The sequence below is a fragment of the Macaca fascicularis genome, chromosome 3, assembly GCF_037993035.2.
Source record: "Macaca fascicularis isolate 582-1 chromosome 3, T2T-MFA8v1.1".
In the NCBI taxonomy this organism is placed as follows: domain Eukaryota; kingdom Metazoa; phylum Chordata; class Mammalia; order Primates; family Cercopithecidae; genus Macaca; species Macaca fascicularis.
In genome coordinates, this window is record NC_088377.1 from 53,370,161 (window position 1) to 53,393,965 (window position 23,805).

A 23,805-nucleotide genomic window follows, 5' to 3' on the forward strand; every position below is an offset into this window, starting at 1 on the left:
TCCCACCCCAGCCTCTGGAGTAGCTGGGACTACAGGCACATGCTACCACACTAGGCTAAAAAAAAAAAAAAATTGTAGAGATGGGGTCTCACTATGTTGCCCAGGCTGGTCTCAAACTCCTGGGATTAGAAACCTGGTGGTCATTCCAGGTACCTCCCTTGGGACCCCCGCCTCACCGGCTCCTGGTCCCAAAGCCTGTCCTCCATCCCCTGCTGCTGTGTCTGCTTCAGGCCTGGCTGTCTCTGGCCTGGGCTGTCACAGAGGCTTGCAACTCCTGGCTTCCCGGCTCCGAGCATGACCCGACAGTTCCTCCACCGTATCTTCCTGGGATCCCCCACACTGCCCGCGTCTAACCCCCGCCCTACGCCCTGCAGCGAGGCTGACCTTCCGAGGTCCTTGGCCTCACCCCAATGGCCACGCTGGTCTCTGCCCACCACTTCCTGCCCTGCCCTGCACACACCAGCCATGCGGAGCTGGGTTCGTTCCCCACCCACCCACCCACTCCCACAGCCTCTGGCCCCGCTGAGGCCTGACCAGGACACGTGGGCGGCCCAGGCTGGCAGTTGAGTTTCCTGGGCAGCCAGTAATTTGGCACTCCTTCAAACAGGTCTTTATTTATTCAGCATTTATTTCTAGGGGAGGTGGGTGCTGCGGCGGGGCAGGGAAGGCGTCTCCCTTGTAGAAGAGCAGGGCCCGGGCACAGTGCCCGTCTCCCCTCCTCACCTGCAAACGCAACTCCCCTGGGAGGCCCCCGGCAGCTCAGGTGTCACCTCCTCCAGGAAGCCCCACCCTGACTGCCTCACCCGCCATCCTGGGCTTCTTCCATACCACTTATTTTTATCTTCACTGAAGCATAATTTACTTCCAGTAAAGTACATGAGTACATGAATCTTTTTTTTTATTTAGACAGAGTCCTGCTCTGTCATCCAGGCTGGAGTGGTGTGATCTTGGCTTACAGCAACGTCCCCCTCCTGGGTTCAAACAATTCTCCTGTCTCAGCCTCCTGAGTGGCTTAGAGGCGCCCGCCACCACGCCCGGCTAATTTTTGTATTTTTAGTAGAGACAGGGTTTTGCCATGTTGGCCAGGCTGGTCTCAAACTCCTGACCTCAAGTGATCTGCCTGCCTCGGCCTCCCAAAGTGCTGGGATTACAGGCGTGAGCCATTGCGCCCAGCCCAAGTACATGAATCTTAAGCATCCCGCGTGATGAATTTTTCCCTCACTTGTGTACTCATGTAACCATCACTCAGCTCAAATCCTTGCACTGTGTTTTAATCTTTTTTATCCCCCCTGCCCAGTATTCTGTTTTTCGGTCATTTTCCCTGCCAGCCTGGGAATCCTTCAAGGGCAGAAGCACCTGCTGTTGGCCCCTGCGCTGTGTGGGACACGGTCTGAGAGAGTATCGGTGCCTGTGTCCCCACCCGTGTGATTGTCCCCATGTGTATGTGTGTGACAGAGGCTGTGGCTGTGGGAACATGTGGATCTGTGAGCCTGGCCAGGGGCCCCAGTGCAGGGGCAGGCGCCCCCTCCTCCACTGGAACAGAGCCTTGTCCGATTCCCCCAGCCAAGGGCCTTTGCAGGGAGCAGTGGCCCTGCTGGAGAGTCCCTGCCGGCTGACAGCCCGGAGATTAGTCTCCAAGGCCACGACGCCAGTTGCCATAGGCACGCAGGCCCGCGTCAGGACTGCGATTTCTCATCCTGGTCACGCAGGCAGGCGGCCGCCCCTGCCCGCCTGCCAGGAGCCAGGCCCAGGCTTTAAATAACAAGGGTGGAAACCTGAACCGCGGAGCCGTCTGCCCGGCAGATCCTGGCCTCCCCTCCTGGTAGAGCAGGCATGGGGCGGCCTGGACCCTGCATAGTGCCAGCGGCGGCGGCCGGGGTTGGGGGAGGTCCCTCCATGCTGGCCCCGGGGGACAGGAGAGAAATGGAGAAACCTGAGTTTGGGGGCTCTCTGAGTGCTCCTAGTACCTGATGCACAGCCCGAGCTGAGAGGAGACAGCCCGTTTTCCTAAATCCCGTCCTCCACTTGGAGGAAGGATGCCCTACCTTCCAGAAGCCTAGATGAAGGGCAGATGGGGCTTCGCAGGGCCAGGCCTCAGATCGACTTCCCCCACCCCTCCAGGGAAGAGGCGGGCAGCTCCCTCACTTCCCCTTGGAAGGCAGCATGAAGCCTGGAACTGCCCTTTTGCCCGGGCCCGGGGCCGACTTTCCTGTCCTGGGGTGGAGCAGCGGTGTTGGATGTTTGGTTTTGCTTTTTGTTTTTCTCGATTTTTTCTATTTAAAAGAAAAATTATTGTAGAAATGAGGTCTTGCTCTGTTGCCCAGGCCGGAGTGCAGTGGCGCAATCCCAGCTCACTGCATTCTTGAACTCCTGGGCTCAAGCCATCCTCCCACCTCAGCCTTCCAAGTAGCTGTGACGACAGGCGCGTGCCACCACGCCCGGCTCATATTTTAAATTTTTTGGTAGAGATGGGGTCTTGCGATGTTACCCAGGCTGGTCTCAAACTCCTGGCCTCAGGCAATCCTCCCGCCTCTCTGGCTCCCAGAGTGTTGGGATTACAGGAGTGAGCCACCACGCCCAGCCTGGTTTTGCTTTTAAAGGATGAGGTTTCTGTTGTTTCTTTCCAAATGGTAAAAGTAATACTTACCTTAAGTGACTTAGAAAATACAGAAAAGTAGAGGGAAGCAGAGTCAGGCACAGATCCCGCCCTGAGATGCATGGTCTGGAGTTGGCATCCCGGGCTGCACTGTGTGTGCCCCTGAGGTCGTCCTGTCCGGTGTTGGAATCAGCCTCTGGTGGGCATCAGGTTGCCAGGACCTTCTCCTTGTTTATATGTGGGTGTGTGTATCCGTGGATGTACCAATGAAAGCTTTGGGGAAACATCTTTGCATGTAAATCTTTGCATTTGGGATAATTAACTCAGGATTAATTTATAGAATTATAAGTCCTGGAGCGAAGGGTGGGAACAGAGTTAAAATTAAACTTCCTGAAACACTTCACAGTGTCACCAAATCGCTTCGCTGGGAGGACAGTGTGCACCCAGGGTCCTTCTGTGGGGTGGGCTGGTATTTAGTGTGAAACTCACGGCTGCTGGGCTGCTGGGCTGGGAAGAGCTGGGCCACAGGTGTGGGGTCTTGTCTCCAGTGACATTCCCAGCTGGCTCTTGCAGCCCCTGCCCTGGTGACAGGATGGGGTGAGGGGGCCCGAGGAGGCTGGAGGTGGAGCCCTGCCTCTAGGCGGAACTGTACCATCCGTACTTGCAGGGCAGGATTAAAAAAGGGACAGTTTTGCTGTTTGTTTGTTTGTTTTTCTGTCATCTAACTGGGTGTCCCAATACCTGATGTCTTCTAAAACTTTTTATTTTTAGTTTTAGTTTTATTTTTGACACGAGTCTTCTGTGTCCCAGGCTGGAGTGCAGTGATGCAATCTCGGCCTGCTGCAGCCTCAGCCTCCTGAGATCAAGCAATCGTCCTGTCTTAGCCTCCCGAGTAGCTGGGACGACAGGCATGCGCCACCACACGTGGCTAAATTTTAAATTTTTTGTAGAGTCAGAGTCTCTCTATGTTGCCCGGGTTGGTCTCAAACTCCTGGGCTCAAGTGATTCTCCTCCCTCAGTCGCCCAAAGTGCTGGGATTACGGATGTGAGCCACTGTTTCTGGCCTTATGCACACTTTTCGTTGAGAACAGTTATTTGTTGTAAGGGAACTGTTCACACACTAAACTACCCAGGTAACCAACACCCAGATCAAGAAACAGCATTGACAAGCCCCTCTCACCCCCTTCCAGTTAGTACGACTCTCCCTGACCCCACCACAATAACCGCCATTCTGTCTCCTGGCTTCAGAATTTGGCCTCCTTTTGAACCTTACATAAATGGAATTCTGCAGTGTGACCTCAGATTCTTTCATCATCCTTGCGAGATTCTGCCGTGGTGTTGCGTGTCTGTGTGGTTTGCTTGTACGTCTGATGCCTTTTCCAATAGATGGGGCACCCGGGAGGAGTCAGTGGAAACATGTGCCGTGGAAACAGATCAGGTCTTGTGCTGAAATTTGGACACTTCTGAATTACTGCCCATAGTCAAAGAAATAAAGTTTATTTCCCTAAAGGATGTTGTGTGGTATATAGGAAAGAATTTGCAGTCAGCATAGCTGTTAAGCCCACAGGAGAGCATGTTGTGTTATGGTGTGAACTTGAGTTGGGTGTGCAGAGATCTGGGGTTCAGTGTGACCCCTCTGGGCCTTGGTTTCCCTAGATGAACATGCAGGTGGTTAGATGAGGGGACCATCTAGCTCAGTGCTGTGATGTTAAGCATATACTTCGCACTGCTAAGTGGTTGTTTTCCAAAGTGTTTGAAGTTTGCTCTTAAGATCTTATTTAGGCTGGTCACAGTGGCTCCTTCCCGTAATCCCAGCACTTTGGGATACTGAGGCAGGATTGCTTGAGCCTAAGAATTTGAGCCAGCCTGGGCAACATAGCAAGGCCCCATCTCTACAAAAAAAAATAAATATTTTTTAATTAGCTGGGCATGGTGGCATGTGTCTGCAGTCCCAGCTACTTGCGAGGCTGAGGGAGAGGATCGCTTGAGCCCAGGAATTTGAGGCTGCAATGAGCTGATTGCACCACTGCACTCCAGGCTGAGTGGCAGAGCAAGACTGTCTCTACAAAAAAATTTTTAAAAGCCAGGCGTGGCGGCATGCACCTGTAGCCCTGGCTACTTGGGAGGCTGAGGCAGGCGGATGGCTGGAGTCCAGGAATTTGAGGCTGCAGTGAGCCGTGATCGCGCCACTGCATTCCAGCCTGGATGACAGAGCGAGACTCCATCTCTACAAAACATTTTTTAAAAAATTAGCAGGGAGCTACTCGGGAGGCTGAAGCCGGCAGATGGCTTGAGTCCAGGAGTCTGAGGGTGCAATGAGCCATAATCACGCCATTGCATTCCAGCCTGGGTGGCAGAGCAAGACTCTGTCTCTTAAAAAAAAAAAAAAAAAACTTATTTACCAACTTGGCTCATTTCTAAGTGGAGCAAAAATGCACCGTCTCACTTTTGCTCTGCCTGAATTACCCCCAGGCCAGGTTTTCTGGTGTCAGGAAGGAGCCGTGTAGATAGAGCCAGGGTCTCCCGGGTGCAAAGACCCTCTGAGAGGCCTTAATAAGTGGGCACCTTCCACTGAACAGCCCCCAGGGATGGAGACCCAGTGCCCACACAACAGCTCGTTCTTCCATTCTGGGACAGTTCTTCCAATTAGGAATGTTCCCTTGTGTTGGCTGAAAGCCTGTGTCCCTAAACTCTCTACCAGCGTAATGGCAATGAACCTGGGCTTGGGTCTTCGGGAACCAAAGCCGTGGAGTCAAGGATTTGGAGAGATGGTATATGCCTCACCAGGCCTCACATGATGGTCTTTTTTTTATTTTTAAGTTGAGACAGGGTCTCACTCTGTCACCCAGGCTGGAGTACTGTAGTGTGACCTCAGCTCACTGCAACCTCCACCTCCCAGGCTCAAGTGATCCTCCTGCCTCTCAGCCTCCCAAAGTACTGAGATTACAGGCATGAGCCACCACACCCAGCCATCCTTCAATTTATTTATTTATTTATTTATTTTGAGATGGAGTTTCACTCTTTCACCCACCCAGGCTGGAGCTGAGTGGTGCGATCTTGGCTCACTACAACCTGCACCCCTCCGGGTTCAAGCAGCTCTCCTGCCTCAGCCTCCCGAGTAGCTGTGATTACAGGCACTTGCCGCCACGCCCGGCTCATTTTTGTATTTTTAGTAGAGACGAGATTTCACCATGCTGGCCAGGCTGGTCTCAAACTCCTGACCTCAGTTGATCCACCCGCCTCAGCCTCCCAAATGTTAGGATTATAGTCGTGAGCCACCACGCCCAGCCTGTCTTTCCTTTTTGAGGCTCAGTAATATTCCATTATATGGATAGATTGTGTTTTGTTTATCTATTCATCATCGGACGCTTGGGCAGTTTCTGCCTTTTGGCTATAGTGAATACTGATCCTGTGAACATGCTGTACAGATGTGTCTTTGAGACTGTTACCGTTTTATTAACAACATTGCTGTAATGAGGGATCTCACATCTGGAGTGGATCTGATAAATCGCCTCTTTCAACCCCTTATCCAGTGCTTGAGTCCGTCCTTCCAGAATCCCACGGAGAGTTCTTCTGGCCTCAGATGCGTGGGTGGGAGGCATGCCGCCTCCGGACACCTCTGACCAAGGGCCCAGAGCTGGGTGGCTTAGGGTGCAGGAAAGATGCTTGTGAGTGGGACCATGGCAGAGGGATGTGCATCAAGGCATCCTCTAACTACAGATGCCCCCAAGGGAGGCAGCAGTGGGGCTGCTGCGGGAGAAACCTGGATTGGAAGCTTGGACACACTTTCCACAATGGCCAGGATTGATGGACAGTGGAATTCATCAGAGGAGTCTTGGAGACTGGGGCCTTTAAAAATAGATGCAGCTGAGAGCAGTGGCTCACACCTATAATCCCAACACTTTGAGAGGCCGAGGCTGGTGGATCACTTGAGAGCAGGAGTTTGAGACCAGCCTGGGCGACATAGCAAGACTCCGTCTCTACTAAAAATTTTTTTAAAAATCAGCCGGATGTGGTGGCACACTCATGTAGTCCAACCTGGGTGACAGAGTGAGACCCTGTCTTTAAAAAAAAAAAAAGAAAAAGAAGAAGAAAGAAAAGAAAATACATCCCATGGAATCAGTTTCTTTCTTTCTTTTTTGGAGATGGAATCTTGCCCTGTCGCCCAGGCTAGAGTGCAGTGGCATGATCTTGGCTCACTGCAACTTCCACCTCCCAGGGTCAAGCAGTTCTCCTGCCTCAGCCTCCTGAGTAGCTAGGATTATAGGTGCCCAACGCCACGCCCAGCTAATTTTTGTATTTTTAGTAGAGATGTGGTTTCACCATGTTGGCCAGGCTGGTCTCGAACTCCTGACCTCAAGTGATCCGCCTGTGCCGCCGTGGATTCTATTTCTGTTAGGAATGTGTTTGTTGCAAGTAACCTGAGAAACAGAGTCTGAGGAGGGAGGGGTATCTCGTGTAACAGGAGGCGTGGGTGGGTGGTCTAGCCGCAGGCAGCTGCTCGGGCACTTCAGAGGGGCCCACACCATTTATCTCTCTCCTCTGGCTGAGGGCTTTGGGCATCCTGGCCTACAGGGAATGTGAACCACCAGGCAGGGCACAGGGTGTAAGGGATTGGGCCCCCATTACCTGCTTCCGGGGAAACTCTGCTCTTTTGTTTGGGAATGCCTCACTGGTCAGATTGTGTCTTGTGGTCATCTCTGGCTGTGGGAGAGTATAGGAACGGGAGGATTTTGTGTTGTGGCCTCCACAGAAGAGGAGAGCAGGGGAAAAGTTGGTTATATGGGGATTGAGGTACCAGCCACACAGCATCTGTCTGCCTCACAATCCCAGCACGTTCAGCTGGGCATGGTGGCTCACATCCGTAGTCCCAGCTACTCAGGAAGGTGAGGCAAGAGGATTACTCGAGCCTCGGAGTTCAGGACCAGCCTGAGCAACATAGCGAGACCATGTCTCTACAAAAAAAAAAAAAGAAAAAGAAAAAGAAAAAAATCAGCCAGGCGTGGTTGTGTGCATCTGTAGTCCCAGCTACTCAGGAGACTGAGGGTGGTGTGGGGAAGATCCCTTGAGCCCAGGAGTTCGAAACCAGCCTGGACAACATAGCAAGACCCTGTCTCTAAAACCAAAGAAATGAGATGCATTAGACAAAAGTTATCGAAAGTTAGACTCAGTGATGTAGATGAGAGAGTTACAAGATAACTTTTTTTTTCTTTTTTTTTTTTGAGATAGAGTCTGGCTCTGTCACCCAGGCGGGAATGCAGTGGCGCGATCTTGGCTCGCTGCAACCTCCACCTCCCGGGTTTACAAGACTCTCCCTGCCTCAGCCTCCCGAGTAGCTAGGATTACAGGCACCCAATGCCATGCTGGGCTAATTTTTGTATTTTTAGTAGAGATGAGGTTTTGCCATGTTGACCAGGCTGGTCTTGAACTCCGGACCTCAGGTTATCTGCCCGCCTCGGCCTCCCAAAGTGCTGGGATTACAGGTGTGAGCCACTGCACCTGGCTGAGATGACTTTTCTCTTTGTCTTTATTCCCTTTCTGAATATGAAAGCTTTCCAGTTCTTGATATTGTAAGAAATACTAAGTCACCCAAAGTGTATGCAGTCTCTTTTTTTTTTTTTTTTTTGCGGTCTCCTATCTAAGAATTAACCAGACCTGACTCTGCTTAGCTTCTGAGATCAGATGAGATCAGGCGCTTTCAGGGTGGGGAGGCCGTAGACTGTTTTTGCAATCTCTAGGAATTTTTTTTTAAGGCCAGAGAAAGATAAATTATCCACATTACTTAAACAATTTTTAAAAATACACAAGAAAGCCTAGCTTATTTAAAGCCCAAAAAACTGTAATTCCATTGGTAGCAAAGATGTTAAACATTTAAAATGTGATTAAATCTAAAATTGGTGACTTCTGAATAAACTGTAGTTTTGAATTTGATATAGCAAATCTGTGGCAGTGTTGAACAAAACAACTTATACATAATGCATTTTTATATTTTAAACTAACAAAGATGCTTCAGAAATATCGAGGACTTTTTTAAAGAATTATTTATATTTTAATCTTTTCAAGTTTTCCATTTTGTTTCCATCACTTCCATTTTTTTCGGAATATTGTGCCTCCTCAAACATCACAGTAAGAGAGTGGTGGGACTAGAGATGGAGCCCTCAGCATAAAAAATAAAATTTAGCCAGGTGCAATGGCTCACACCTGTAATCCAGCACTTTGGGAGCCCAAGGTGAGAAGATCGCTTGAGGCCAGGAGTTCGAGATCAGCCTGGGCAACATGTGAGACCCTATCTCTAAAAAGTAAAAATAAAAACTTAACTGGGTGTGGTGACGCATGCTCTGGTCCCAGCTACTCAGGAGGCTGAGGCAGGAGGATGGCTTGAGCCCAGGAGTTGGAAGCCACAGCGAGCTATGATCATACCACTGCACTCCAGCCTAGAGACAGAGCAAGACCCTGTCTCAGAATAAGGAATTGTAGCACGCTCAGAATCCTAGAATCTTGCTCTGGGTATCAAAATTGGATGTAGGCTCTTTAGCTGCAGTTGAAAAGGGAATTATAAAATAGACCTGGAGTCAAAAACAAACGGGTGACTTTACAACTGGTAAAGACTGACTTAAGTAGGATGCTTTTAGCTGCAAATGAAAGAAACCTCTGGCTGGGCACGGTGGCTCACACCTATAATCCCAGCACTTTGGGAGGCCAAGGCAAAAGGATTGCTTGAGACCAGGAGTTCAAAACCAGCCTGGGCAACATAGTGAGACCCTGTCTCTAACAAGATTTTTTAAGTGAGCCAGGTGTGGTGGCAGGCGCCTGTAGTCTCAGCTACTTGGGAGGCTGAGGCTGGAGGATTGCTTGAGTCCGGGAGCGATCAAGATCGAGGCTGCAGTTAGCTATGATTGCATCACTGTACTCCAGCCTGGGTGACAGAAAAAAAAAGAGAGAGAGAGAAGAAAAGAAGCTGTAGTCCTTGGGCGGGGGGCGGGGAGAAAGAAGAAGAAGGAAAGAAACCTTTACTAAGAGTGCCTTAAGAAATATGGACTTTTGCCTGGGTGCGGTGGCTCATGCCTGTAATCCCAGCACTTTGGGAGGCCGAGGAGGCGGATCACCTGAGGTCAGGCGTTCGAGACCAGCCTGGCCAACATAACAAAACCCCGTCTCTACTCAAAATACAAAAATTAGCCGGGTGTGGTGGTGGGAGCCTGTAATCCCAGCTACTCAGGAGGCTGAGGCAGGAGAATCACTTGAACCCAGGAGGTGGAGGTGGCAGTGAGCCAAGACCGTGCCATTGCACTCCAGCCTGGGCAACAGAGCAAGACTCTATCTCAAAAAAAAAAAAAAAAAAAAGGACTTTTACTGTCTCACCCAAAGCTTAGAGATGGCAGATCTGGGGGTCATACAGGACCAAGTTCTTCCATGAGTTCACGCTGCGGTCCTCAGATACCCTCACCTCCCAGGCTGATTCTTTTCATGTGTCTAGTTGGCTGTCGTGGTCAGGGGTATCACATGCAGGAGAAGGAGGACATCTCTGGTTTCAGTCCCCCCCGCCCCGCCGCTTTTTTTTTTGAGATGAAATCTCGCTCTGTTGCCCAGGCTGGAGTGCAGTGGTGTGATCTCGGCTCCCTGCAACCTCCACTTCCTGGGTTCAAGCAATTCTCCTGCCTCAGCCTCCCAACTAGCTGGGATTACAGGTGCACACCACCACACCTGGCTAATTTTTGTATTTTTAATAGAGACGGGGTTTCGCCATGTTGGCCAGGCTGGTCTCAAACTCCTGACCTCAGGTGATCTGCCCACCTTGGCCTCCCAAAGTGCTGGGATTACAGGTGTGAGCAACCATGCCCAGCCTGGTTTCAGTTCCTTTCTAAGGGCAAGGACAGCTCTCCTAGAAGTCCCTCATGTCTCAGTGGCCAGAATTGAGTTCTGGCCTTTCCTTACACCTGTCCCAGCTAGGGGAAAAGGAGCGCCTTGCTCTCAACCTTGGAGAATCACCACATTATCTCCAGGGATTGGGAGGGCCCAGCTGCCCCAAGCACCGGTTGCTGGGGCAACCCAACAAAGATTGTCCCGTCTTTAGATACCAGGACACAATGGGGGGATTCTGTTAGCAGGGAATGGGGCAGAGGACTTGGAGGACAGCCTTTGGGGTCAGATCCAGGACTGGAACTCAGATTTTTTTTTTTTTGACAGGGTCTAGCTGTGTACCCTAGGTTGGACTGCAGTCATAGCTCATTGCAGCCTTGACCTCCTGGGCTCAAGCGATCCTCCTGCCTCAGCATCCCGAGTAGCTGAGACAACAGGCATGCACCACCACACCTGGCTTACTTTTTTGGTTTTTGGTAGAGATGGGGGTCTCGCTGTGTTGCCCAGGCTGATCTTGAACTCCTGGGCTTGATCCTCCTGCCTCAGCCTCCCAAAGCACTGGGATTACAGGCATGAGCCACCGCGCCCAGTGAGACCCCAGGTGTCTTAACCATGACCCCAGACTGCCCTTCTACTGCACCGCGGCTGGGTATAAGACCCCCTCCCGCTGCCCAGCCCAGAGCCTGGCCTGAGCAGATACGAATGGAAGGCCAGGGCTGTGACTGGCAATGTTCTCCCCAGCTACAGTGACAGTGGGGAAGGGCAGGAATCCAGGACCCCCAGGCCACTCTATCCCCACTGGGGAGCCTTTGGGACTGGAGAGGGAGTATTCAGTGGGAGGCTGAGGCTGCTAGGGAGAAAGGATACCCCCCCCTTTCCAGAAGGGGAGAAATTTCTTTTTTGTTTGTTCTCTTAAGCTTCTTTTTCAAGAAACAAGCATATGGCAGCGGATGGTGCGGGGGCCGTGTTTGGGTGGGGTGTGTGCCTGCCTTTGCCTTTTACGTGGTTGGGTGTATTTTTTTTTTCTCCATCAGCTCCAACGCCCCAGCTGGTCCACAGGGCAGTGAGACTTGAATCACAGAGGCGCTTCCCTGGTGTCCAGAAAAATCCGGCTCTTTCTAGTGGCGCTTCCAAGGGGGAAGAGATTGGAGAGCTCTCCAGCAAACCCAGGCCTGAGCTTTGCAGAGGTCTGAGCTGAGGACTGAGTGTCCAAGGTGCTGAGGGTGTGGACTGTCTTTGTGAGGTGGGGTACAGCCAGTGAAGGAGCCGGTGTTAATTTCCTGAAGCTGCTGTAACACGAGCCACAGACTTGGTGCCTTGAAAAAACAGAAATTTCAGGCCAGGCGCAATGGCTCATGCCTGTAATTCCAGCACTTTGAAAGGCTAAGGTGGGCAGATCACGAGGTCAGGAGTTCAAGACCATTCTGGCCAACATGGTGAAACCCTATCTCTACTAAAAATACAAAAATTAGACGGGCGTGGTGGTGGGCACCTGTAATCCCAGCTACTCAGGAGGCTGAGACAGGAGAATCGTTTGAACTCTGGAGGTGGAGGTTGCAGTGAGCTGAGATCCCACCACTGCACTCCAGCCTGGGCGACACAGGGAGGAAAAAGAAATTCTTTCTTTCTTTCTTTTTTTTTTTTTTTACTTTTAGGTTCTTGGGTACAAGGGCAGGTTCGTGACATAGGTAAACTTGTGTCATGAGGGTTTGTTGGACAGATTCTTTTTTCACCCAGGTATTAAGCCCAGTACCCAATAGTTATTTCTTCTGATCCTCTCCCTCCTCCCACCCTCCATCTTCTGAAAGGCCCGGGTGTGTGTTGCCCTCTCTCTGTGTCCATGTCTTCTCATTGTTCAGCTCCCACTTATAAGTGAGAACATGCAGTAGTATTTGGTTTTCTGTTCTTGTGTTAGTTTGCTAAGTATAATGGCCTCCAGCTCCATCCGTGTCCCGGCAAAGAACATGATCTCATTCTTTTTTGTGGCTGTGTAGTATACCATGGTGTATATATACCACATTTTCTTTATCCAGTGTATCATCGATGGACATTTAGATTGGTTCCATGTTTTGCTATTGTGAATAGTGCTGCAATAAACATACGTGTGCATGTGTCTTTATTGTAGAATAATTTCTATTCCTTTGGGTATATACTCAGTAAGGGTGCCGGGTCTTACAGTATTTCTATCTTTAGGTTTTTGAGGAATCACCACACTGTCTTCCACAATGGCTGAACTAATTTACAATCCCAACAGTGTATAAGTGTTCTTTGTTCTCCACAACCTCACCAGCATCTGTTTTTGTTGTTGTTGTTGTTTGTTTTTGTTTTGAGACGGAGTCTTACTCTGTCGTCCAGACTGTAGTGCAGTGGTGTGATCTCAGCTCACTGCAACCTCCACTTCCTGGGTTCAAGTAATTCTCCTGTCTCAGCCTCCCAAGTAGCTAGGATTGCAGGCATGCACCACCATGCCCGGCTAATTTTTTTTATTTTTGTTTTATTTTATTTTATTTTTTTGGGACAGAGTCTCACTCTGTCGCCCGGGCTGGAGTGCAGTGGCGCGATCTTGGCTCACTGTAAGCTCCGCCTCCCGGGTTCACGCCATTCTCCTGCCTCAGCCTCCCGAGTAGCTGGGACTACAGGTGCCTGCCACCACACCCGGCTAATTTTTTGTATTTTTAGTAGAGTCTGGGTTTCACCATGTTAGCCAGAATGGTCTTGATCTCCTGACCTTGTGATCCGCCCGCCTTGGCCTCCCAAAGTGCTGGGATTATAGGTGTGAGCCACCACGCCTGGCCCAGCATCTATTATTTTTTGACTTTAATAATAGCCATTCTGACTGGCGTGAGATGGTATCTCATTGTGGTTGTGATTTGCATTTCACTCATGATCAGTGATGTTGAGTCTTTTTTCATGAGATTGTTGGCTACATGTACATCTCCTTTTGAAAAGTGTCTGTTCATGTCCTTTGCCCATGTTTTTATGAGAACAACAAAAATTTCTATTCTCACAGTTCTGGAGGCCAAAGGTCCAAAATCATTACCACTGGGCCAAAATCAAGGTGCCGACAATGCCATGCTCCCTCCAGAGGCTCTCGGGGGGAATCTGTTCCTGGCCTCTTCTCGCTCCTGGAGGCTGCCAGCACTCCTGGGCTTGTGGCCACATCACTCCAGTCTTCAAGGCCAGCATCTTCCAATCTCTCTCTACTTTGTCTTCACTTGGACTTCTCTTCTATATGGATGTCCAGTCTTCCTCTACCCTATTTTCAAAAAATTTTTGTAGAGCTGGGGTCTTGCTGTGTTGCCCAGGCTAGTCTCAAACTCTTAGCCTCAAGTGATCCTCCTGACTCGAAGTGATCCTCCTGCCTTGGCCTCCCAAAGCACTGGGATTACAGGAATGAGTCACTGTGCCTGGCATGACCTCTTCTTCTCTTGTTTTTTTGAGATAGGGATCTCACTGTTGCTCAGGCTGGAGGGCAGTGATGTGATCTCAGCTCACAGCATCCTTGACCTCCTGGGCTCAGGTGATCCTCCCATCTCAGCCTCCCGAGTAATTGGGACTACAGGCATGCGCCACCACACCCAGCTAATTTTTTTTTATTTTTTGTAGAGATGGAGTCTCACTATGTTTCCCAGGCCAGTCTCAAACTCCTGGGCTCAAGCGATCCTCCCACTTCGGCCTCCCAAAGTGCTGGGCTTACAAGTATGAGCCACCACGCCCGGCCATGACCTCTTCTTATAAGGATGCATGTGATGGTATTTAGAGCCTACCCGGCTAAGCCAGAATAATCCCTTATCTCAAGATCCTTAATCACATCCGCAAAGTGATTTTGCCATATAAGGTAACACTTACAGGTTCCGGGATTAGGACATGGCTGTCTTTTGGGGGTCATTTTTTGACCCTATCTCGGGTCTCTAAGGGCAAACTCCAACAGCCATTCTAGTAGACAGGTTCTCCTGTGATAGATGCTGGCCAGGTGAAGGAGACAAATGGAAGATCCCAGCTGACCCACCTCGGCTCTGTCCCCTATGAGGGGACCTTATTCTCATTTATGTGGACTCCCTAAGCCATATATCTAGGCTGGAGTGCAGTGGCGTGATCTTGGCTCACTGCAGCCTTGACCTTGTGGGCTCAGGGGATCCTCCCATCTCAGCCTCTGGAGCAGCTGGGACTACAGGCATGTGCCACCACACCCAGCTAATTTTTTTTTATTTTTTGTAGAGATGGGGTCTTGCCATATTACCCAGGCTGGTCTTGAACTCCTGAGCTCAAGCCGTGTCCACTTTCCCAAACAGCCGCCCCACCTTGGGGGGTACAGCAGCGTCAGCTTGGTGTGCCCTCAGGGTGTATCCGTTATTGATCTTGGACTGCATAAACCAATAGCCCAACATTAGCAGTGTCAACAGTCATTTCTTCTTTTACTCTTCACAGTTTGAGAGTTGTCTGAGCTCAGCCAAATGGGTCTCACTCAATCTCTCCTACAATTACAATCAAAAGGTTGCCGGCAAGATTTGGAGGCTGCAGTGAGCTATGATCGCACCACTGTACTCCAGCCTGGGCAACAGAGTGAGATCCCGTCTCTAAATAAAAAGTTAGCAGGGCTTGAGGTCATTTTGAAGATGTTTCACTTGCTGGCTCGGGGCCTGAGCCAAGGAACAGCCGGGGCCCCTCGGACTTCCCTGATGCCCCTTGGCCCCTCCAGCACAGTGGCATCACGATACCCAGGCTTCCCACGTGTTGGCTCAGAGTCCAGGGGCAAGGGTCTGAGAGTGAGTGAGCGGCTGGGGGAAGTCTAGCACCTTTGGGTACCTGACTGCAGAGGTCACGTGTTGGAGCTGCCCACACATTCTGTTCGTTCAAAGTGGGTCCTTATTCAAATCATGTTCAAAAGAAGAGAATTAGATGACACCACTTGTTGGGAGAAGTATTAAAGAACTGATTTTTTTTTTTTTTTCACTTTGGGAAGCTGAGGTGGGAAGATCCCTTGAGCCCGGGAGTTCGAGACCAGCCTGGGCAACATAGGGAAACTCCCATTTCTATTAAAGAAACAAACAAACAAACAAAAATAACGTTTATTTTTTAGAGACAGGGTCTTGCTCTGTCACTCAGGCTGGAGTGCAGTGGTGTGATCACATCTCACTGTAGCCTCCACTTCCTGGGCTCAAGTGGTCCTCTTGCCTCAGCCTCCCCAGTAGCTGGGACTACAGGTATGCACCACCATGCCTATCTAACTTTAAAAAATTTTTTATATAGAGATAGGAGTCTCACCATGTTGCCCAGTTTGGTCTCGAACTCCTGACCTCAAGCAGTCCACCTGCCTCAGCCTCCCAAAGTGCTGGATTACAGGCATGAGCCACCGCACCTGGCCTAAGAATGTATTGTCAGATGTAAAACCACTGCAGGAGGAGGGACCAGAGAAGAGGGCCCTGGGGCCCCAGAAGTAGGGTGCATCTGCCAGCTGGATTCCAGGGGTCTGAGTACCCAGGTGCCTGGGGTGGGAGAGTGGGTGTAGGCTCCAGGTGGGCATGTCCTCTTCGGGAAGAGTGGGAAGGGCCCTCCAGAGCCCAGGCCCAGGCTCCTGGCTGAGGCTAGGACAGTCTCAGAGCATTTCCCCCAGGACAGCCCCAGAATCTGACCGCAATCTGTGCCAACAGTACTTTGGCGTTCTGCTCCACTGCCTGCCAGCCCCACCACGGACGCCGCACCCCATTAGGCTCACTCGTGCCTTAGTGCCTTTGCCCGAGCTGTCCCCTCTGTCTGGACTGCCCCATCCCTCGCCACCCACCTTCTCCATGTCTCCTGATTCTTCCAAACCTGCATCAGTGGCTCCTCTCTTCGGAGGCCTTTCCAGGCCTTGTTAAGTGTAGCAGGTCCTGGGCACACACAGATGAAAGCAGTCAGCCCTGTTCTCCAGGAGCTGATGCATGGGGGCTCTGACGCCTCCACACCCTGGAGGGGGAGGGAAGGAGGGGCTGAGGGAGCACAACCGAGGGGCACAGCGGGAGGTGTTGACGAGCCCACTACAGCTAAGAGGGAGCCAGCAGCGGGGAACGGCATTTCTTAAAAAGGGCACAGCAGGTGCAAAGGCCTGAGTGAGAGTGCAAGGCCCACCCAGGGGCCTGCAGGCTGGAGTGTGGGGCTCTGGAGGGAAGATGGCCTCAGCTTCCTCAGTGGTGTGACTCCTGATGGGACAGTGAGCCTCTTGAGGGTGAGGTCATGCCCTGCCCATCTGTGCGTCCCAGCACGAGTGGGGCTAGGGCCAGCCACCTTCTCCATGAAGGTTTTCACTGCATTCAGACTGTGCTAGAACTGACCCCAGGAGGACTTGGACTAGCGTGTGTGTGTGCATGAGTATGTGAGTGTGCATGCAAGTGTGTGTGTGTGGACATGCATGTGAGTTTGCGTGCATGTGTGTGCATGCGTGTGTATGAGTGCATGTGTGTATTGTGTGCACTAGTGTGTATCCATGTGAGTGTGGGTATGCATATGTAACCTGGGGTCTTCCCAGCGGACTTCCCTCCACCCATCCCAGCTCTGCCTTTTGGGGGCTTCAAGTCTCTCACATTTTTTTTTTTTTTTTTTTTTGAGACGGAGTCTTGCTCTGTCACCCAGGCTGGGGTGCAGTGGCTGGATCTCAGCTCACTGCAAGCTCCGCCTCCCGGGTTTACGCCATTCTCCTGCCTCAGCCTCCCGAGTAGCTGGGACTACAGGCGCCCGCCACCTCGCCCGGCTAGTTTTTTGTATTTTTTAGTAGAGACGGGGTTTCACCGTGTTAGCAAGGATGGTCTTGATCTTCTGACTTCGTGATCCACCCATCTCAGCCTCCCAAAGTGCTGGGATTACAGGCTTGAGCCACCGCACCCAGCCGTCACATTATCATTATTACTTTAAAAATTTCAACTTTTAGGCCGGGCTGTATTCCCAGCACTTTGGGAGGCCGAGGTGGGTGGATCACTTGATGTCAGGAGTTCGAGACCAGCCTGGCCAACATAGGGAAACCCCATCTCTACTAAAAATAGAAACATTAGCTGGGCATGGTGGCGGGCACCTGTAATCCCAGCTACTTAGGAGGCTGAGGCAGGAGAATCGCTTGGACATGGGAGGCGGAGGCCGCAGTGAGCTGAGATCTCACCACTGCACTCCAATCTGGGTGACAGTGAGACTCTGTCTCAAAAACAATAATAATTTTAACTTTATTTTAGATTCTGGGGGTACATGTGCAGGTTTGTTACAAAGGGATATTGCATGATGCTGAGATTCGGGGTACAATTGATCTCATCACCCAGGTAGTGAGCATAGCACCCAATAAGTAGTTTTTCAACCTCTCCTTTTCCCCTCTCTCCCTGCTTTTGGAGGCCTTGGTGTCTGTCATTCCCATCTTTATGTCCATGAGTACCCAACGTTTAGCTCCCCTTTTAAGTGAGAACATTTGATATTTGGTTTTCTGTTTCTATGTTAATTTGCATAGGATAATGACCTCCAGCTACTTCCATGTTGCCGCAAAGGACATGATTTGGTTCTTTTTTATGGCTGCATAATATTCCATGGTGTGCATGTAGCACATTTTCTTTATCCATTCTACCGTTGATGGGCACCTGGGTTCAATCTATGTCTTTGCTATTGTGAATAGTGCTGCAGTGAACAGACGCGTCTCTCACTTTATTAAGGGAAGTTGACTTTTTGAACTCAAAGGATGGACATGTGGGACATTTCTCTTCCTCGCGAGTGTCTGTGTTTTTGGCTGCTGAGAGAGGCATCTGGGCTCCTGTTCCCATGGCTCCCTGCGTTGCAGGGTGACCAACCATCCTAGGTGGCCCGGGACTGAGGGGTTTCCCAGGAGACGGAACTTTCTGTGCTAAACCCAGGAATGTCGAATTGGGCCCGGTTGGCTGTGTGTCAGCTCTGCATGTGAGCAGCTGGTCTGTTCCCTGAGTCCCTGTGAATGTGGGAAGCGTGGTCTTCCTGCCACATGGTGACAGCAAGGACACCAGCAAAGTTGGAGACAGACAACCTTCTTCCCCCCGTGCACTGGCTGAGGCCTGGGGCAAGTGCCTTTCTCGTCTCTAAAACAGAGTGATGCTAGAGGAAGGACAGTAGCTCATGCGGGCCAATGCTGCCATCAGAATTTTTACTTTTTTTTTTTCAATGGAGTGTTGCTGTGTTGCCCAGGCTGGAGTGCAATGGCGCCATCTCGGCTCACTGCAACCTCTGCCTCCTGGGTTCCAGCGATTCTCCTGCCTCAGCCTCCCAAGTAACTGGGATTACAGGCACGCACGCTACCACGTCCAGCTAATTTTTGTATTTTTAGTAGTGTTGGGGTTTCATCATGTTGTCCAGGCTGGTCTCAAACTCCTGAGCTCAAGTGATCTGCCCACTTCACCCTCAAGGTGCTAGGATTACAGCCGTGAGCCACTGTGCCCAGCCATGCTATCAGAATTTTTATTTTTTATTTAAAAGACAGGGTCTTGCTCTGTCACCCAGGCTGGAGTGCAGTGTTGCCGTCATAGCTCAGTACAGCCTCGAGCTCCTTGTCTCAAGCAGTCCTCCCGCCTCGGCCTCCCATAGTGCCGGGACTATAAGCGTGAGCCATTGTACCCGGCCTCTGCCTTCATTTTCTGTTTAGAACCATTCCCACTTTACAAATGAAAAATCTCAAGGTTTCAGGACTCACCCGAGGTGGTCCTAGCACACCTGGGCCTGGGTCTCCTCTTCCCCCGCTGCATTCTTGCTCCAGGCACGTGGAACCTGCCTCTCCCTCCATCTGAGGCCCTGGGCATTTGCAGGGAGTAGGCGTCTCTCTCCATGCTCCCCAAGTCCGCCCACCAGGCTGTGGCTCGGGACAGAAGGTCCTACAAGCCTGGATGACCGGGACAAGGAACCGGGGATGGCCCACAGCCCAGCCCTTCTTCCCTCTCTCTGTCCCTCCCTCCTGGAGTCCCTGGTTTCTTCCTAAATGGATTAGAGCCTTTACTGGAAGGAGCCGGCCGCTGTCTGGGGCAGCCGGGAGGCCAGGGCTGGATGGCTGTCTGGTGCCTCCTGCTTTGTCCTGATTCGATTTGGGCCTCAGCAGCTGGGAGGCTGGCAGCCCTAAGGCCTTTGTGGGAATGGTTCAAGGGACCGGCTGGCAGGGGGTGGCTGGGGGGAGGGGGTCACCTTCCAGCCCCCAGCCAGCAGACCTCTCAGCTGGATCTTTTACGAAGTCCGGTCACATGCAAGACCCTCCTGCAGGCTTCCTGCCATGGAACATCCCCCGTCGTGGCCACTGGCCACCTCTTGGTTCATCAGTGGGTCTCATCCATGGCCTGCGTCTCATCCATGGCCTGTCACCACCTCTGCATCCCTTAATACAGCGGATTTCAAAGTTCTATAAAATTGGAACCCAGAAGAAGAATGTCTTTTCTAAACATTTAGCAGCAAACTCAACATACATTTTGGCCAAACGCCTACCGGCCAGTTGTTTAAATCAATATTTATCCGCAGCCAAAAAGCAGAGGAGAGCCAGAACCGAGGCCAGAGCTGAGCTCTGAGGTGTCTCTCATTTCTCGGGACGTTTCTGTCCCTGAGGCTGGACACCTCTGGCCTAGTGAAGTGTGATGCACTCTGACATCTCCTGTTCTCTGTCATTGGCCAATGATCATACATCATGACCTACTGCAAGGCCTGTCTGTGGCTGGGACCACACACCTTGGGCCTCATGTACATCGGGCACTGATTGAGGCCCTGGGGTGTGACAGTGGCAGGCAGACCTGGTTTCTGCCCTCAAAGAGCTTACAGTCGGCAGGGGCACCCATGGCAGCAGAAGACACCCCAGGCCTGGTGCCCTTTGTGGCGCCAGCCCTGCGGTCCTCCTGCCTGGGCCTTCCCTACCCCACTGGGTTTAGAAACTCCTTGTCTGCAGGTAGGAGGCAGCAGGTTTACAGGCTCCTTTGGGTCCTGCAGCCCTGCTGTCTGCCGTCAACACCCAGCAGGGGCCACACAGAAAGCACTGGGACTGAGCCCAGAGAGGGGAACCGAGAGGCCTCTGCCTTCTTTGCTTGGATTGGTGCAGGGACAGCTGCCTTGAGGGCAGGCCCTGGCCCTGGGGCAGGCTGTGGGTGCCCCCTGGGTCAAGAAGGAGAGGGGCAGGGTAGAACCAGGGGCTGAGGGAGGCTCATCTTTGTGTCTCATGGGTGCCCAGCTGGGTACTGTCGTACCCAGCAAGCCTGTGCCATGCCACGGGGACCCACAATTGGGGGTTCTGGACTTGAGGGGGAGGATGCAGCTCTGTCCCCCAGGAATCCCACTGCAACGGGACACAGTCCTGTCCTGGGGAGCCCCCGACCTGAGACAAAGCAGCCTCGGCCCTGCTGTATCTTTCTATACTCTTGAAGCCAAGGCTCCTGGCTAGGAGGGAAACTGAGGCAGGAAGGCCTCGGTGGGAGTGGCATTGGCCTCAGAAGCACGTGGCTTGATGCAGAAATGTGACGGCAGAGCTCAGAGGTGTGCGGAACAGAGGGGAGGACATCACCGGCTTCTGACCCTGCTGGGCTTCAGGTTGGGGGTACAGGAGGTGGGCCAGCAGGTTGGACAATTAAAAGCTTTGATGAGACTGGGTGAGGTGGCTCATGCCTGTACTTTCAACACTTTGGGAGGCTGAGGAGGGCAGGTCACCTGAGGCCAGGAGTTCAAGACCAGCCTGGCCAACATGGTGAAACCCCATCTCTACTAAAAATACAAAAATTAGCCAGATGTATGGTGGCACCTGTAATCCCAGCTACCAGGGAGGCTGAGGCAGGAGAATCACTCAAACCCAGGAAGGGGAGGTTGCAGTGAGCCAATATTGTACCACTGCACTCCAGCCTGGGCAACAGAGCAAGACGCTGTCTCGAAATAAAATTAAATTTAAAATTAAAAAAAGCTTCGAGGACAACCAGCAGATGATGGCAGGGCCAGGAAGGGTGCTTGAGGCAGGGGGAACTGAACCCTCACAGACTAGGGGATCATGAATGTCGGTCCATCTGGGAGTGGCACAGCTTAGAGGACCTGGAGCATGGAGTGTGAGGGGGATCTGGAGTGGGGGACAGGAGACCAGGTAACTAGAATACCAGACTGAGGAGTTGAGAGCTAATGTGGGCAGTAGGGAGCCATGGAGGGTGTGTGAGCGAGGGAGGGCTGTGGCCAGAACTGCCCACGTTGGGAGAGGTGGCAGTTGGGGCCTGCCCAACAGACTGGTCCTGGTGCTGGGCTCAGCTTGTGTGTGCCGACTTCGGAGGGCGTGCCACAGGGTGCGAGTTATCCTGCCACCTGTGCCCAGGCCTGTGCAGGCTCTAATCCCATCACACATAAAGCCCTTGGGCCCAAGGAAGGTCGGCCCTGGATACAGAGGCAGCTGTGGGAGTCCGGGGGTCAGGTGGATTGGGGCGGGTGGGTGCCACATGAGCCAAGCCCCCTGCCTTGTGCCCACCACCACTGCCTCCTCCCTCCCCACAGGCGACCATGGCCTTGCTGGGCAAGCGCTGTGACGTCCCCGCCAACGGCTGTGGACCCGACCGCTGGAACTCTGCCTTCACCCGCAAAGACGAGATCATCACCAGCCTCGTGTCTGCCTTAGACTCCATGGTGAGTGTCCCCACCCGCCCAGGAGGAGGGGACAGGGTGAGCGTCCCCACCTGCCTTGTAGCTCATATCCTACCTCAGCCACTGGAAGGCGCTTTCACTGACCTGAGCCTCAGTTTATCTGACTGCAGCTAGGGCCACGATGCCTGCGTCAAGGGTGGGAGACTTTAGTGAGATCCAGTACATAAAAATCTAGCCCTGGGGCCAGGCGCGGTGGCTCACGCCTGTAATCCTAGCACTTTGGGAGGCTGAGGCGGGTGGATCACGAGGTCAGGGGTTCGAGACCAGCCTGGCCAATATGGTGAAACTTCATCTCTACTAAAGATACAAAGAATTGGCCAGGCGCAGTGGCTCAAGCCTGTAATCCCAGCACTTTGGGAGGCCGAGACGGGCGGATCACGAGGTCAGGAGATCGAGACCATCCTGGCTAACACGGTGAAACCCCGTCTCTACTAAAAAGTACAAAAAATTAGCCGGGCGAGGTGGCGGCGCCTGTAGTCCCAGCTACTCGGGAGGCTGAGGCAGGAGAATGGCGTAAACCCGGGAGGCGGAGCTTGCAGTGAGCTGAGATCCGGCCACTGCACTCCAGCCTGGTTACAGAGCGAGACTCCGTCTCAAAAAAAAAAAAAAAAAAAAAAGATACAAAGAATTAACTGGGTGTAGTGGTGGGTGCCTGTAATCCCAGCTACTCAGGAGGCTGAGGCAGGAGAATTGCTTGAACCTGGGAGGCGGAGGTTGCAGTGAGCCAAGGTCGCGCCATTGCACTCCAGCCTGGGTGACAGGGCAAGACTCCGTCTCAGAAAAAAAATCTATCCCTGGAATAAACAGTAGTTCCCAGCCCTCGTCCCCTTGTCCCTTCACCCCTCTTGCCATTTCCACTTTGTCCCTGGTATGAACCACATGCCTATGTCCTAGCAGGTGATCTGAGGGATAATGTCTGGGAAGGCATTCATTAGAAAGATGTAATCCCCAACATTAAAGCAAAAGTTCTAACTGCATCTTGGGCGGGAAGAGAGAAACCAGGCTTTGTATAATATGGCACTATTGCCTGCATACCTAGACCTGTAGTAATTTATCCCAAATGAGGACATCGTAATATCATTTTCCTCTAGCCTTTTCCTGGTGGGAGGTTCTGTGATGCAAGTGTTCAAAAAAAATCTGGCCCAGCACGGTGGCTTACGCCTGTAATCCCAGCACTTTTAGGGGCCGAGGTGGGTGGATCACTTAGGGTCAGGAGTTCGAGACCAGCCTGACAACATGGCAAAATCCCATCTCTACTAAAAATACAAAAATTAGCCGGGCGTGGTGGCACATGCCTGTAATCCCAGCTACCTGAGAGGCTGAGGCAGGAGAATCACTTGAACCCCGGAAGTGGAGGTTGCAGTGAGCAGAGATCGCACCACTGTACTCTCGCCTGGGCAACAGAGGGGGACTTCATCTCAAAAAAAATAAATAAATAAAAATAAAAAAATTAGACTGGCATGGTGGCACATGCCTGTAATCCCGCCTACTCAGGAGGATGAGGCAGGAGAATTGCTTGAACCTGGGAGGCGGAGGTTGCAGCAAGCCGAGATCACGCCACTGCACTCCAGCCTGGGCAACAGAACGAGACTCTCTCAATTAAAAAAAAAATTTTTTAATAAAAATAAAATTAAAAACCTGTCTGACATCAGTTAGCTGCACCCCTGCATTTTAGGATGATGAAGCGCAGAGAGGGTAGGACCTTGCCCGAAGTCACACAGCATGATCAGTTGTTT

At 51.8% G+C, this 23,805-nt stretch overlaps 1 protein-coding gene across 22 annotated transcripts in view; it reads left to right on the forward strand.

Moving 5' to 3' along the window:
* Positions 1-23,805, forward strand: part of GTF2IRD1 (GTF2I repeat domain containing 1) — a 138,807-nt gene that overhangs the window by 25,994 nt on the left and 89,008 nt on the right. For all 22 annotated transcript variants that reach the window (XM_074034776.1, XM_065541817.2, XM_045389726.3 and 19 more), the window contains exon 2: positions 21,923-22,051. In XM_074034776.1, the coding sequence (XP_073890877.1) occupies positions 21,929-22,051 (123 nt within the window). In that variant the 5' untranslated portion in view covers positions 21,923-21,928. The remainder of the gene's footprint in view (positions 1-21,922; positions 22,052-23,805) is intronic.